At 39.6% G+C, this 17,532-nt stretch overlaps 1 protein-coding gene across 1 annotated transcript in view; it reads right to left on the bottom strand.

Moving 5' to 3' along the window:
• Positions 1–17,532, bottom strand: part of ryr2a (ryanodine receptor 2a (cardiac)) — a 158,803-nt gene that overhangs the window by 12,984 nt on the left and 128,287 nt on the right. Inside the window, exons 100-108 of the mRNA XM_088438734.1 lie at positions 15,223–15,281; positions 14,254–14,386; positions 14,070–14,156; positions 11,738–12,001; positions 8,276–8,406; positions 3,311–3,353; positions 3,092–3,225; positions 2,203–2,263; positions 369–515 (exon numbers count right to left, since the gene is read on the bottom strand). Coding sequence (XP_088294860.1) covers positions 369–515; positions 2,203–2,263; positions 3,092–3,225; positions 3,311–3,353; positions 8,276–8,406; positions 11,738–12,001; positions 14,070–14,156; positions 14,254–14,386; positions 15,223–15,281 — 1,059 coding nt within the window. The remainder of the gene's footprint in view (positions 1–368; positions 516–2,202; positions 2,264–3,091; positions 3,226–3,310; positions 3,354–8,275; positions 8,407–11,737; positions 12,002–14,069; positions 14,157–14,253; positions 14,387–15,222; positions 15,282–17,532) is intronic.

Here is a 17,532-nt window from a genome sequence, read left to right as displayed (position 1 = left end):
CTGGTCAAAGTGGAGATTTTCCCAAGCCTCCATTTTTGTGGATGTGTGTAACCTGCTTAAACCGGAGAATTGCATCATTGCGCTACTTATTCCCACCAAAAATGCAGATATTGGTGACGTCAGAGGTGGAAGTTCTTTCTCAATGAACACATTAGAGGCGGAAATTCTTTCTGATTGGACAGAATTTGGAGACACTACTGCCGCCCAGCGACTCATCATTCTTGTAAGCGAAGGAAACCACACTGTGCTGGATTCATATAGATGCGATTTCTTTAAATAAATAAACAACAATGACGAGGGTGAGACTATGCGGGTTTAAATAAGCCGGTTACATGTAGACAAGGCCTTAGAGGTCCAAAGCAGCAGACCTGTTTTCCATTGTGTGTCACTGAGGACAGGATGGTTCGCAGTGTCTTAAAACCCATTGCAACGTCAAGCAGATGTGCAGCAAAGAAAAAGTTGTTGTAGTGACCCAGGACAGACATCGTCATATACCAGGCTAGATACAGGAACGACTGCATTGTGATAAAGAAACAAATGAGAAAATACTGTGGTGACAGAGTTAGGAGAAGACCTGCACGACAACTTGTTTGGTTGGCTGGATAAGATATTTTAGCATCAAGATTAAAAAAGCCAAAACAAGAAGAAGAACGGTAGCATGTTTGTGGAGATAAGAAACTGAAATATATGGTCAGGTCTATAAATATTTGGATTTTGACACCATTTTCAACAGTCAAGCTGTGTATACCCCCACACTGGCCTTTATGTGCTTAAAGTGCAGAATCTGTGATTTTCATGGTCTTTGCATTAAAATCAGTTGAACATTGTAAAAATTCAAACACGTTTATACTTCTACTTTTTAAGGGAACCAAATTAATAGGACACATGGACATAAAACAAAATCAAATAATATTTTATTACCTTGTGTTCTGTGTCTTCTTTTTAGTTATAAATTCAGCAAGTTAAATATGTTCATTCAAATTCAGGACAGGTGATTGTTTTGTCTCTTGCAAAGCGTTCCATTTCGTCGACTTAAAAAAAATCGTCCGTTGCTTTTGCAGTATGTTTAAAGTCATCCATCTGCTAAGGTTTGACACATTTGGCTGAATTAGAGCAAATTCTACTGCTCAAAACACTTCCACTCTGCTGGTTTTTGTATTACCAATAAATACAAGAGAGCTCATCGGTGGCACATGCCATTAAAGCCTGACCTCTAGGTCTGCCTCCACATGTATATCATTGTTATTACTCATCACCTTGGACCTGTTTGCCATAGGTGACCCTGCCAGGGGAATAAAACACAAAACTACTCAAAGGCGGGATAATTCATGTTTATGTTCATTTTAGCCCTCTGTGCATGCAGGATTGTTTCATATCTTCTATGTAGTCTTCTCATGTAATGTAATATCAATCTCTTAAAATATCTATGTAGGAAATGTTACATGATGTATGTTTGTTCATCTCTCTATGCCAGGGAGGTAGTGACTGGACGAGAAGGTTTTTTTTTTTCAACTAAATAGCAGAGGTTACCTGTTGACCTTTAAAGCTACCCATTGCCATTCATTCAATCTAACCATAGAGCTTTGAGTTTAACTAAATAGGCCCAAAATCCACATTAAATGAATAAATTTTGCAAGTAAATATCAGTAATATTTAAAGTTCATGAAAATTTGGGTGGAGGATATGATGGCAAACTGGTTAGCACATCTGCCTCACAGAGAGGCCTGGGTGTCGTTTATGGCTCCGGGCCTGCCTGTGCAGAAATTGCATGTTTTTCCAGTGCCCTTGCGGGTTTTCTTAGCTACTCCGGCTTACTCCCACATTCCAACAAACTTGCATGGCGGACACTCCAAATTGTCCTGAGGTGCGTTTGTGAGTGTGAATGGTTGTTTGTCCCTGTGTGCTCCGTGACTGGCTGGTAACCAGCTCAGGGTGAATCACCAGTTTACTGCCTGAAGACATTTGGGATACATTCCAGCATGACCACAACCCTTCTGAGGACAAGTGGTGGTGATATTGGAAGGATAGGTGGATAATAGTTTGGTAATAATTTGATAATATTTTGGTGCATGTATAGCGTTCCCTCAGCAGTTGGTTCTTTGTTAATCTAGATTGGGCTAAACCTGACATCATGAGGTGACTTTCACTGAAGAGATGGTGGCGCTTGACTTAGTTGTCAAGTCACACTTTATGCATGCTTACATTGTCAGTGAACACCACTCCCAGCTTCCAGGTTTGGTATTTGACATCTATGGAGTTCATCCTGTTGACAAAGTAAAATCAGAATGGGCTTCTGTTAGACCACCAACGATGTTATCGTCCTTCATCAGTTTCACTAGCACTATGTTCTTCAAGAATGACTACATTGTTTGTCAGCCTGTTCCCAAAACATCTGTTCTCTGGACTTTACCCCTAGAGGTAGAAATCCTGCAGAACGTTACAACCCTCACTCCCCTTGCGCCAAGTGGCCTGTACTGATATGAACAGGGCTGACTTCAAAGCATCGGCATGATACACTTGGTACATTAACTGAAGGACACTTTCCCTGGAGTCATCCCCTGGCAATGCACAAATATCCACAGAAACCACATACATGGGCCCTACATTCTTGCCATGTGAGGTGATTTGCTGAGGGTCAGGAGCACTGGGAACAGCTGCCTGTCAGCCGAGTTATGTCTAAAGTAAGATGGAATGTTTATTTTTTGACTTTTCAATGTCAAAATGAAGCAATGTTCTGCACAAATACCAACACGTCTAATGAATACGTATGACGAGAATTAGAGTGTATCACTTATTCCAGTGTTTATATTTATTTTATGAAGAAAAAAGTTTCAAAACATGCAAACTTAAAAAAGAAAACACTAAAAATGACAGTCTTTTGAATTATTCTTTTTATTGAACAGCTCCTGAATGAATGCCCGTCTTTAAAGAGGCAAAGTTACCATTATTGTTTGATACCTTATACGAACTCTATACACATTCCGAATTTAAGTCATAGGAACAAATTTTTGTTTTTCTTTTTTGACACACTTGGATAGTGCCCTAGGAAGTCCTCTATATGCAGTCTCATTTACCAGTGCAGTGTACTTACAAAGCAGCCAAGTAGCTATCTTTTCTGGGCTTCCTTTTTTTATGAGCATCACTGAAGTCCAGAGCAGCCTTGTCCAATCCCAGTAGTTCACTGATCCTGCCATGACCATAAAATTCTCCATATTTATCCATCACCTTTGGAAAAGAGAAAAATTCGATTGACACATTTCACAGATACATCTGAATTGTATATTTTCAAATGAAACTGTCAGACACTTACTTTTCGCTTCACAAACTTATCCCAGTAGTTGTTTGGGAAAGATCTAGAAATTATAGGGGAAATGTTTAGCTAACGAGAACCATCATCTCAGCGAATGTTCCTTGAATTTGTCAACTTTTCACACAAAAAAATAAAATAAAAAAAACCCACGAGGATGCCCCCTCTTGCCATGTTTCTTTACACTATTTACTGAACTTTGCATTTACTGAAAATGCTGCAAGTAGTAGTATAAATAAATATCTTCAAACACATTAGTCTTCATGCAAGATACATGGATCTTTCAATCTTTCAACTTTTCTTCAGTCTATATGATGAACATTAAGAAATGTTCTGCGCTATGGATGAAAATGGAATCCCAGCATTCTAGAGCCAAGAGCGTCTCTACCTACCACTTAAAAAGCAAAGTAAAATACAGTATATTGGTAGTAACACTCACCTACTGATGTGACCGACAAAATTATTGGGAGTGGGCCCCATAATATTGGGAAGAACACATTTTGAACACATGGTTGCACGTGTAGTTTTCCTGCTTCGACGTCAACCACAAGCTTACAAATATTGTATTTTTGGCAAAACCTCTTGCCCATGGAGGGGTGGACCTTGACAAGTGTCTGTGAAGGTAGCGGTTCCTTTGATCTCGTCAGAGTTTATCCAAATCAGGGTTTGGCAAACCACTGTTCAGAAGCTGCATACAGCCATTTCATTCTCATGTTGCCGCTCTGCATGGCTTAGGAAAATAAATTATATGTGTATGTTATTTGTCAAAAAACATATTTCATGTCTTCTCATTAAGTCAAAGTTTTTGACTTCTTTCTTGAGAGGTGCAATTTCGGTGATCTCCATTTGCCTTATTCAGAGGGGTTTGACAGCACTTGACGTGTCTCTTTGTGTGTGTGTGCCTAGCTTCTGGGTTTCTCGCCTGGAGGGGTGGGGGGGTTCAAATTTTCTTGTACTTTATCTTTGTACTACTACTTTGTATATTTCCAAGTTACAACTTCTCTGTTTTACTTGCTTCTTTGTGAATGTTACATCAGGCGTTGTCCTCCTATTGGTTCTGCCTACTCCTGTGGGTTTCTATTTTTATGTTTCACTCGCATTGGCTTTTCTAATGCCACTTTTGTTGATACTATTCTGTCGAAGTTATCGGCCGTACTTATATTGGTACTTTGACATTAAAATCTGCCCTTACTGGTTACATCAGGGGTCTCAAACTCCAGTCCTTGAGGGCCGCAAACCTGCATGTTTTCCATACTACTCTCTTAAACACACCTGATTCAAATTTTCAAGCTCCTGCAGAGCTTGCTGATGAGCTAGTAATTTGATTCAGGTGAGTTAATGACAGAAGCATCAAAAACATGCAGGATTGCGGACCTCGAGGACTGGAGTTTGAGACCCCTGGGTTACATGCTCTTTGTGTTCATAAATTTTATGTGCTCTTTGTGTTAACTCTTTTAGTGCCCAGCGTTATGGGAAAAGGTAACCTCTAAACTTTAGAGTCTAAAGGACCAGTATATTTAGCATTTTCACTCATCTTTCAAGGCCGACAGAATATTGTGTGCTATGTCTATGTAAATATGGGTGGTGTCATATGAAAGATTGATTTCCATTCCTTACTCTGAATTGCATGTTGGTAATATCTATGTAATAAGTGTGGAAAGACTATGATTTCCATTCCTTACTCTGAATTGCATGTTGGTAATATCTATGTAATAAGTGTGGAAAGACTATCATCCAATGCTGACAGTTATCACTACAGTGCTCGGGACATTGAGTCAGAGAGGAACATGTTCCACGCTTCCGTTGTCGAGGCAGTTGACCAGAGTTGTGGCCGTTCATGTGTTTCCAGTGAGAGGTGGACTCTGCCAAGGGTGCTCTTTGTCACAGATTCTGTTTCTAGGTGCAGCCGAAGTGTTGAGCGGGTCCAGTTTGGGGGTCTCAGCATTGCATCTCTGCTATTTGCGGATGATGTGGTGCTGTTGGATTCTTCAGACATTGACCTCCAACTCTCGCTAGAGCGATTCGCAGCCAAATGTGAAGCAGCTGTGATGAAGATTAGCACCAACTGAGCTGAAAGGCGAAGCTCTCTATTTACCATTTCATCTACGTTCCTGCCCTCACCTATGGTCACCAGCCGTGGGTTGTGACCGAAAGAATGAGATCCCGCATATAAGCGGCCGAAACGAGTTTGCTCAGCAGGGTGCCTGGACTCAATGTCGAACCGCTGCTCCTCCGTGTTGAGATGAGAAGTTGAGATGGCTTGGGCATCTGGTTAAGATGCATCCCGGATGCCTCCCTGGGGGAGGTGTTCCGGTCTTATCCATCCGGGAGCGGGCCCCATGATTGACCCAGGACACGCTGGAGAGACTATGTCTCTTGGCTGGCCTGGGAAAGCCTGAGGATGCTCCCGGAGGAGCTGGACGAAGTGACTGGGAGAGGGAAGAATGGGCTTCCCCGTTCAAGCTGCTGTCCCCGTCTCCTGAGGTGAACAATTCCAGGGTAGAAGAGAGTACAACCCCTCTCAACAGGATTGGTAAAGTGGAAGCTCATGGATGGATAGAGTTTACTGTGTGGATTGCTGTGACAATGCTTTACCCATATAACTTCAGTTTACTTGTAACAAGAGCTGAAAAAAAAAAAAAAAACTGTTCTTTTGGTGAATGTTGGCGACTTTGAATAAACCCTGATGAGAGCAAAACAACAACTGCCCTTGCCGACACTTACCAACATTCGCCGCTCAGTGGGATAAGGGTTTTATGGAATCACAGCCAGGCCAGTTAAAATTGATTTTTGACTCATAGCTATCCAGTTAAATGGAAGCTTGACATCTATTGTTGCAATGGCTGTGAATTGGTAAACCTACTAGTAATAAACCTACGTACGTTCACTGACTAATGCCTCTAGAATCTCTAGTAAATCCTATATTACGCTGTATTTGTGTCAATACCAAGCTCGCAACACATCACATTTAGTTATCCTGTGCATTCTAATGATAACTGCCATCCAGAAACGACTGTCCTTAGGTAAGAAAAGTCAAAATTAAGGCAATAGCCACAACATGTTTCCTTTTTAGATGCTTAATCTTGTGCGCTGCGCTGCCAAATAAAGAAAGTTTGCTTTTTGGGTGAAAAGTGCCTGAACTTCAGGATTTTGCTGTGTGGATTAGATATGACATTGCTTTACCTGCAATGCTCCTGTTTACACTGGAATGATAATGTTTGTAACTCTTATGCTTGTGCATCAGAAATATGACAAGACATGGCAGAAGCCTATGGGAGAAGTGCTACACAGTTTTGAGAGGAAAAATGAAGTGCCAATAAATAAATACAAAAAAAAAGACTCAATGACAATTAAATGATTTCAAGGGTATCTTCAAGGGTAGCTTGGTGGAAGAGCGGTTAGCACATTCGCCTCACAATTCAGAGTCCCTTGTTTGATTCCAGCTTGTTCTGGCCTTCTTCTGTGGAATTTGCATGTTAACCCAGAGCCTGCGTGGGTATTTTCCGGTCACGCCAGCTTCCTCCGGCACTCCAAAATAATGCATAGCAGGTGTATTAATCACTCTAAATTGTCCTTGGCTCCGATTGGGTGTGTGAATGCTTGTTTATGCCCTGCAATTAACTATCAACTAGATCAGGGTGTCACTCGCCTACCGCCTGAAGACAGCTGGGATTGACACCAGCAGGACCCTAGTGAGAATAAATGGCTATGGAGAATGGATGATTGGATGATCTTCAATCTAAACGTGATTAGTTGACAGCGTGTTTTTCCTACTGAAGGCCAAATTCGTGGACTGGATTCAAAGTCTGCATAGATTTGGACATTCGTGCTGTAACTGATGTCACATGGTCGCCATTGTTGGTGTTTGGAGGACGCAGACAGTTAATTTTGTGCACAAGCTTTTAAGCGTGTTCATGGTTTGTGTATTTTATGGAGGCTACATGAGGAGTACCCTGCAAATTGTCTTCTGGAAGAGCCATACTATTAATTTGGACATCGATAAAGAGGAGGCAGGAAGACATAGAGCAAAGAGCAACAACAATGATGGCCAAAATAGTGAAGAGGGACAAAAAGAATAAGCATTATCTGGACAGATTTGAACTTTGTTGACAGTACAAAGACACAATCTAATGTCTGCTAGAAGAAATAAAATGTAAGATGATATAAAATTTGAAAAGCCCTCATTTTCCTTATATTAGTCCAGTGTCAAATGCTGTTTTATATCAAAAAAAATATATATTTCACTGCAACTTTAAATTGTCATTAAAAACTATTCATCCATCCACCAATCCATTCATTTTTCAAACCGCTTCCCCTCCCAAGGGCCACAGGCGTGCTGGAGCTTTTCCTGGCATTTTTTGGGCAGCAAACTAGTTGCCATTTCAAAGCAACCATTCACACAAACACACCTAAGGACAAACTGGAGTGTCCAATATACACACCATACATGTTTTGGGAATGTAAGAGAAAACCGAAGAACCCAGAAAAACAAAAAACAACAAAAAAAAAAACACAGGCATACAAACTCCACACAAGACGTCCCGAGCAAGAAGCAAACCCGGGACCTCTGAACTGTGAGGCAGACGTCCTAACCAGTCTGCATCTGTGCCACCCCTTTTACAATGTGTTATCAATATATACATTGCAGTTGTATGAAGTTTCATGTGAAGCTGGACAAAACCATGTTCAGACGAGTGTGGCCACGAAGAACATATAATTGTAGGGCCGTTGCTCCCTATTTTGGGCAAAGGGACACATTGCAACATCACTGAGTGTGCACTCCCTGACATGAAATTAACATGTCATTCAAATATTCAAATATCATTCTGCAACCCCCCAATGTCTCACTCCGAGGTCTGGCGACCCTGAAGTACTCTCGTCTTCCTTCTTTTCTTAAACTGGGGTAGAGTGAGGGATGGGTATTCTTGTTGAGTTATTTTATTTTATAAAGAAAATATGTCTACTTACTGTGTGTTAATAACCAGTCTGTCCCACTGTCCTTTGATGTCATCCTCAGATGGCTGCTCTGTTATGTAAAGGCCATCAAACTCCAACTTCCTGGCTACATCCTTTTCACGCTTAAATATCACCAATGGAACCTAAGTCAGCAATATGCGCAATACATGTCCAGTCACACACAAGCACACCAAAAGGACAATTCTAACCTTAGATGCCAAGTTCAGTGTAGAAATATGTGATCATTAATATTTTTTAAGATGGCAAACATGAACCTGTGAATGTTTGTGCATGGGTGTGTGTGAAGGGTGGGAATTTTTGACTCTCACGATTCAGTTCGATTCTAATTTTGAGGTCTCCGTTCAATTCATGATCGATTTTGGATTCAAAAAGATTTTTTAATTCAAAACGACTCGGTTTCAAACTTGTACATCATACTACTTCAGTCGGCTTTGAAAGACAGAATAACAAAGAGAGACGGTGTAATTTTTTTAACATTTAAGTTTTGATTCATAAGAAACAATTTTTTTACACAAACATAGCATGTGGACAACTGTTCATACTTGAAGTTAGCTATAAATTATATAGCTTTAATCTGGTAAAATATGATGAAACAATAATAATAAATTAAGGTAGATAAGATTGTCATTTCACAAAAAATAGCAGGACCAAAATATTATGTAAAAAAAAAAAAAAAACAGTTTGCTGGAATGAAAAACATTAAAATAAGTCCGTACATTTCTGACAAACAAGATAAGCAAATAAACTTTTTCAGGTGAGCCGCTAAATTGGGTGTATGAACAAAGCATGAATCGCCTGCCATTTTGTTAATTTATGAGCCACAATTGTAAAATATTTAGTACAGTACAGACACAATTTTTATTCATTTACATGTATATATATGTGAGTGCAGTGGACCCCCGTGTTACAGCTCAGTAAGCCAGGGAGGCTTACGTTTTTTTCATGTTGTGATGTGGAATACTGAGTTTTATTCTTCCCCTCTTTATGGTATTTTTCCGGTTTTGCGACAAAAACAATTGTCATGACACTTGTTTGGGCTTGGCTGTACTTGTGTTGTTTCGTCTACATCTGCAGGTGTGTTTAGGTAATTACACTTATTTTCTGTTGTCGTCAATGCCTCAATGCAAAGCGTCACTACAATGCTGGTCTGCTATTGGTCGGCATCTCCTCACGGAGATGCAGGTCTGTTATTGGTCGGCTTCACTCGTTTCAAAATGGCGGACAGGTAAAGCTTTGTTCTATCGTGAGTGGTTACAAAACCGTATTTATAGTGCATTTTACTACTTAATTCAAACTTGAATGGGTTAGCCATGGGTCCCAAGATTGCTAGTGATGTTAAAGAGAGAAGTAAGAAGATGATTTATACGGAAACGATAGCAGGAGATAATCAGAAATACGAAGCTAGCCTAGCCTAGGCTACCCTTACTAGGGAATATGGGCATAACAAGTGCCAGTCAAAGGTAAATAAATCCTTTCTATAATTTTTATTTATGATGTTTTCTGATTGTATACATGCGCATTAGCTTATTAACATAGGTTTGGATTCCCTGCCATACGGTGAATTCGCCTTACGAGCCTAATCACCGAATGGTATAATCTCGTAACACGGGGCCCACTGTAATGTGTTTGTAATTTGGAGTTTGCATACATCGTTTTGTATTTTATCTTCTTTTGTAAACATGCAGAAGTTTTGATGTTGATGGTTACAATTATAAACATTGGTGCCTGTCTTCTTAACTTTTCAGCTTGTCTTGTCTTGTGTGCGTGGTAGCTTGTAGAGGTGTGCCAAAAAAAGAAAATCGATTTCATCACATTTCCGATTCTCATTTACTACGATTTCAATCAATATAAAAGCTCGTTAAATCGATACTAAAATACTGTAAATCAGAAATTGATACACTTCCTTAGTATGCGATGTTCAATGACGTCACCACGCGGCCCGTTCAAGGATGTCAGGCTTGCATTGGTGGAAAGTAGTCTTTTCACTTTCACATGGCCGCGAGTTTAAATGTTTTTGTTCTGCCTTTCAGGCAAGTTTCACTTACTTTATTCTCTTGTTTTGAAGCTATGCTTTTATTTTGCCACAAGCTGTGTAAACAGGAAGTATGGTGAGCTAGCAAGTATCCATGTACAGCAAGACTTGTATGAAACTCCTACAGGGGCAACGCTATATGGATAATGTTGTTTCTTAAATTGTTAAGGTGATATTTGAAAGCTAAAGTGACGTATGATGTTAGTTTAAGGCCGTGCTTCTCAAATAGATTTGTTTTTGTCATGTGAAAATGTAATTGCATTAAAATAAGAATTTATCTATCTTTTTATAGATAATATTCTTATTTACTTGGGGGGTGGCAAAATATAATTAAGAAGCACTGTTTTGAGGTAAGTGCTGTCAAATTGTCGGCTAATTTAAGTTTTTACACCTGCTGTGAAGGTTTTATGTCAAAGAATGTGGCTGACTTGAGTTACGTCCTTCATTTTTAGTCTGACTCCGATGATGTTGATGCCAAGATGTGCATTAAAAGCTGCAAACTACTTCGGGGATATTCTTTGAACTTCTATAGGTTGAAGCAAAGACCCCAAAATCGATTCGAATCGTGAGACATTGCCACCCCGAGTAGTTTGTTCATGTGTGCCTTGCCGTGTTCAGATTTGGACCCATGACTTCTCCAACTGTGAGAGGGCATGCTAAACAATTATCTAATTTGCAGGCCATTCTTCTAACAGTACCTCAAAGTGCACAGGTGGTGTTCGGAAGAATATTCAGTTTATCAAGAAAAACTGCAATTGAATGTGGTTGTATTAAAGCAAGCTTGAAACACGGTTTCTCGACAAAATAACTCTTTTAAACTTGATTAAATACAAATACGGTACAATACAAATTGGAAGCGGTTTGTCTTGATAAACCATATACATTTGCCTTCAGATAACTATAGGTATCCCCTAACAGGATACATTCACCTGTACACAGTGCTGGGTAGAGAAGGCTTCAAAGTGCTTCTTATAAAGAGGCCATACATATTGGCAAAGAATTTTCATTAGTGGACATCGGTCCAAACAGAAGCACATGGCACAAAATAATATAAGATTAAATTATAATTCGTGCATTCCCAAACTTTCCAATAATGTGGTTGGTAGTATGGATGACAGTTTAGCCATCATCCACCTGTCCCCACTTGTGAATTAAAACTGTAGTGCATCCCAAGACATTGCTGGCCTCGTTCATGGCCAGCTATGTAAATTAATGTTGTCCCCTAACTGGCCTGGGTACACCTTGGATTCCCTGGAAGATCTGGGCGAACTTACAAGAGAGTGGGCTTCTGTGCTATAATTGCTGTCCACACAACTTGACCATGCATGATGAATAAAATGCATGGCTGAATGAATTAACCCCATAAGTAAGATATTAGGAGGATAATATGAAATACTCTGAAACAACAACAAACTGCATACCTTGAGACAGTAATATCCAATGATGCAGAAAAAAGAGAAGACTGTATGGAGAATGGCTAGGATCCGCAGTGTTGGCTCCATGTATCCAGTGCCCTCCTCTAAAACAAAATGGACCATAGCTAACTTTGAGGGATCATGGAGGTCATCTGTTACCCCGTGTTTTATTTCGACCACAGGGTCACCTCCCTGTGAATCCCTCTCAATGGTGCTGTCTGGTTCTTTGTTTGAGATCACTTCTTTAGCCGCTGTTGAGGATGTAGAAACCTAAATATAATACATTTATAACAATTAGTAAATAATATTGAATGATATCAAGAATTAATAGGTTATATTTTAATCAACATAAAAATAATAAGGGCCATTCTAATCAAAGAAAGGCTGCAAACAACAAGATTACAAAGATGAAGTAATTTAAATAATATGGTGGACAAAGGGCTATGTATGTTTTCTCTCAAATGCTTTTGATATTTAAAAGGAAGTCAACCATTTAAGAAATATTTTACAATCTATTTATATGTAACATCATTACTCTAAAAGCAGTATTATCAGAGGAGATGTTGTCAACCGATCACAGAAGTACGAGAAAACTTTGAGAATGATTGACTAAGCCTGATGGAGCAGTACATTTCGTATTTCATTTTCATTCGTCATTGCAATCATCGGTTATCACCGGATTGAAACCTGCGAATTGCTGAGAAATTATGTTGTCTTTCACTTGAGAGTAAGGGAGTATCAAACAAAGAAGCGAGCTGTCGCGGCGGTGACCCAGACAAACAAAAAGTGAGCCCTGGAACACGCTGAAGGCGACTTTTATGAGATTTAAAGTACAAATCAAAGAGACAATACAAAAAAGCATGTAACTAATAAGATACGGGGGCGGAACCAACAGGACGTTGTCAAGAAATACAAAGTACCAACTAAAAGGGCTATCAAAAAAACTGCAAAGGCAAGGTAGGTAAAAGTAACAACAAAAACACTCAGATCTAGGATTCAAGGGAACAAGGAACAGGAGACTTGCATGTGCGCTGGACGTCTGCGTAAAGCAATAATCTGGCAACGTCCTCCTGCTTTCGGCGCACCTAAATAGTCCCCTGATTGGGATGCGCTGCAGGTGCAAGCATGCACCCAAGGATAACTGGTGGTAACTGAAGCATAAAGATGCTGGTGTTTTATTCATATTATCACGCCGTGGCTTCTAGGGTCAGCTGTTCGAATCCCCCTCTGTCAGTCATGTGCTGTTGTGTCCTTGGGCAAGACACCTTGCCACCAGTGGCTGGTCGGAGGGGCCCTAGGTACAATATTGCAGCCTCGCCTCTGTCAGTCTGCCCCGGGTCAGCTATGGCTACACAATGTAGTTTATTATTTATTAGTTTGACATTTTAAAAAAATAGCCTGTAAGCCCAGTAATGCGTACGTGTGCGCATGAGGGGTATTTATTTGAGAATCTGACATCACACAAGGCGTTCGTGTAAAAGTCACGGACCGCCACTGCATCACATTGATGTAATCCACCAAAGTAGCAACAAAGAAACTACACCAGATAATACACGCAAGATAAACAAAGTAGCAACAGAATAAGACGCAATTGAGGGAACAACAAAGAGAACACCAAAGTATCACGAGCGTAACGTGGGAAAATTTAGGGAACAATACAGTACAGAGAATCTAGCAGTAATTCCATGGAATAATCCGATGTCGTGGTTCTGTCTCAGCTGCACTTAAATAGTATGGAGATTACTCATTGCACTGAGGTGTGAAACCGGTGGCTCCGCCCCCGGACTTGGACAGACCAGCGCAGCAATGATAGGCACACCAACCAGCAGCGAATAGAACAGAACATCACACCTTCAGTTGGATAGAGGCTTTGATGAAGTTGGAGTCTTCACTGTTTGGTAATCATTACCATGACTGGCCGCAAAAAAAAAAAAAGGGGGGGGGGGGGGCTGTGATAGCTGATTAATGCTTGCAGCTTCAATTCTACGTTGTACTGTCTTGTCTTTTTTTCTAATCTAATCTACTTTCCATGACATTAAGAGATATTCCACCTGTCCCCAAAATAGAATGAATTCTATCTTTGGCATATTTAAATATAAGGTGAAGCCATGACTCCATTTTATTTGGCGTTTTTTGTTTCTCAATACTGGTATATGTTCACAAATTTCAAAGCTTAGGACAAGTTAGGACGGAGAGAGGATATTGCTGATATTTAATTTTTGTATTGATTGCACTTGCTTATCAAGACCCACTGCGAGCCTCATTAGATTTCAAGTTTTTGAAAGTCAATAAAAAGAAAGATTGCCTTTCAATTTACATGCTCAAAGTCCACAATTACCTTGTAGAATAGAAGAATGAAGTTTATGGCGAATGCAACTAACAGAGCTAGCATTCTCATGTTGTAAAAGTTCCTTGCAAAACAGTTCTGTGGAATGAACAAAAAATAATCAGAATAACACACAGATGACATTAAATCTGCAGACAAAAACAGAAATGCTCGAAATAAAAAATGTTATTGCTACCAGGATTTTTCGTTGATAGGCAATAATATTCTTTGAGACTGCTGACTCCTGTACATCCGGTTCGTCCTTGGAGATCTTACGCCTTTTCACTTTTGACTCCACCTTCTCATTCTTTTTCCGGTTTTCTTCACTCCTATTAAGAACAAATAGTTTTAAAAATATTTTCAAGTCATAGTCGCACCCATTTTTATTTCATTATTGCAATCTTTACAACAATCGTTATAACATGGTACAATAGGAAATGAATACTGTTTGGAGCGCGGGGGTGGGTTGGGGGGGTCAATATTTTCAAAAGAGTGATATTTATTTATTTGATTTCTTGAACCTGAAATTTGTGAGTGTGAAGTGTCTGAGTCTTGCCCAACATGTATAAAACTACAGTACACATTATTAGGAAAGTTTATATACAGAAAATGAACTGCTGACCCCAAAAGGAAAAATGAGTTTGTTTTAACAGGTGCTCAGTTTTGGGCTTCTCTTCCTCAACAACAGTAGACCAGCTTTCTGTTTCGGTGGCTTCTTTCTCCGCCCAGTTTTTCATTGTTTTTGAGAAAGATTTACTTTGGCTCGGCAATATGGAGGGATGGATGAGATTAGGCTCACTTGACTGAGACAAATCTACGCCTTTTAAATAATTACAAAGAAAAAGTGTATGGAAATTGCTTTTACCTATGCCTGTTATTAAGTTTGGATTTTATATTCGTATTCTTTAATGATTTTTTAATCCATTTTACAGTGTAGTCTTTAAAATAGTAATATCCCAGACTTACTTTAATTTAATTTCAAAACCATTGTCATAGATAGTAATAGAGTTACAATTACACACAATTTAAATTGGATCTAAATCCAGTTTGGTATTGTCCAATGCGCATAATCATCCATTCTTGACAGACACTTTGTGCATATACCGTAGTATAACCTACTAGTATCACCATACAATTAGGCAGTAGGAAAAAAAGTGCAGCTTACTTTTTCTGTGATGTGATCTCTAGTGACGCTTCTTTCTTCTCCAAGGACGAGTTATTTGACTGAAATGGGGGAGAGGTTGACCAAAAATTAGACAATTGTATATTGTATACGCTCAATAGAGTACACGGGAGAAATACACAATGTAAGATTACTTTTAAATCGTCTGTGTGGCAAAACTTTGGTTTTTCCAATTGAGGAAAAGGATGATAACATATTGACTGATAAAACAAAGACAGTTTGGAAACTCTGCAAAAAAAAATTCAGACATACACCGCAGCTAACATGAACTGGACGCATCAAGTGCGAGAGCTACCAAAATAACATAGGATATTGCTCTGTACATTGCGCTCGTTATGAAGCTATTTTTTATGGTGGAAGGCAGTGGATTTCCGCAGCTAATTCACACCCTTGAGATCCCATCATGACATCACTTTAGTCAAACAGTTCTTCTAAAACTTTACAAGAAAACCAAAGCAGAGGTAATTGTTGCCATGAAAGATGCAAGTAGCTACCATCAAGACTGATTCCTTTGCTTGCTGCAATTGAAAATGTGCACCTTTTCATTCCGGCGACATCAGTTGGCAGTGAGCGTGCCTTTTTCACAGCAGAGTTACTCCCCAAAGAGCACAGTTGGACCCTAACGATGTGGACATGCTTGTTTTTCGTAAAAAGAACATGACCATTAAAAAGTAGACAGATGTTAGTTTGCCTCACCGCAGATGGCTTAATTCCGTGCCCAGAAGTAAAACCACCATTGTAGTTACTATTTGCATTAATGTTTATTTGTTTCATGTTTGGTACTTTAAACATTATTAATTATTTTTATGTTCAACTATGAAAGAGCTCAACCGTAACTTATCTTAAAACTCCATGTGATAAGAAAGTACAGTTGTGACATTCTGCCTTGGTTTTCTTCTGTTGTGGGTTTTGTTGTGGAGATTTTTGGTTTGTTTAGCCATTCACTTAGAATTGTTTCCTCCCGGCCTCTGCCTCTCCTCCCTGTCCGTTAGTTTTGATTTTGTCCACCTTTTGCATGCATGTTCCTGCCCCTTGTGTGTCATCCAATCAGCTTCCCCTGCCTCTTGCTCTCTCCCAGCTGTTTCACATTGTTTTGTAATTACTGTTGTGTGTATATAAGCTGTAGGTTGGTCACAGCTAGTTTGTCGGTTATTGTAATGGTCACCTCCATGCCGTCGTTTCCTCGCTGTAGCAGATCATTGTGTTCTTCAGTTCCTCTGCCGCTCTTCCCCATAAATTTAGTTAAGTTCTCGACACTTCAATGCTTTGCCCAGTTTTTGTCAATTTTTGTTCCTGCCTCATTTGATTATTAAATCCTCAATTTTTGAGCACATCCCCTCCTGGCTTCCTTGCAATCCATCCTCTTGCACCTTGGCACTCCACACCGCCATGCCCAGACATGACAACAATATTTTATTTTGTTCATGTTCATCTACTCTGAGAGATCTCAGCTGCATTTGTTGCTGCAGCATATGGAAAAACTTTAAATAGTTTATTGCAGCCTGCTCAATAAAATATGTTTTTTATTTTGAAAATTTTGCAAAACTTTCATATCTTGTTCTCGTGGGCTCAATCTCGTGAGATATCTCGTCTTGTGGGATTTGTATCTAGTCCCGTGCCGAGTAAATGGTAAACGGACCTACACTTAGCGCTTTTCTACCTTAAGTACTTTACCCTTTACACTGGTAACTCATTTACCTACTGAGGACGCAGCATCAGGATTAACTGGGGGTTCAGTGTCTTGCTGAAGGACGCTTCAACATGGTAACACTGGTAGAGGGTCGAACCCACAACCTCTCAATTGGGAGATGATGATTCTACCACTGAACCCTGGCGTTTGTACTGGCGCGTGTATTTCCTAAAGGAATTTTCTGGGAGAGTAATTGCAAAACTTTATACTGATATAATTTCGCAAACTAGACAGGAGAAACAATATATGCAAAAGTTTCCCCAGAAAAAATTTCAAATGTTTAATTTCAACTTAAATTCTATTGGAATACAGCACTCCTTAAACATCATGGCTTGTAAATTGCCATATGATAACAAGGCTGCTACATCAGCAAAGGCGATAAATGTCAGGCCCCTTTTAGAGTACATGAAGATGTCCAAATATGCAAAATATGCCGCATTTTTAACTGACCACTTCATGCTTTCATGCCATGGTATAAGAAAGAAACAGACCGTAAAACATTTCTGATGCATAAATGTTAGCCTAACAAGATGCAAAAAAAAAAAAAAAAACACCATTCAACTCTGAACTTCTATGAGAGAACCAGTGGAGCATCAGTATGA

Source organism: Hippichthys cyanospilos, chromosome 17 (assembly GCF_059441005.1).
Source record: "Hippichthys cyanospilos isolate Australia breed blue-spotted pipefish chromosome 17, RoL_Hcya_1.0, whole genome shotgun sequence".
NCBI lineage: Eukaryota > Metazoa > Chordata > Actinopteri > Syngnathiformes > Syngnathidae > Hippichthys > Hippichthys cyanospilos.
Note: the sequence above shows the minus strand (reverse complement) of the source record. Positions and strands in the feature narration are given on the sequence as shown.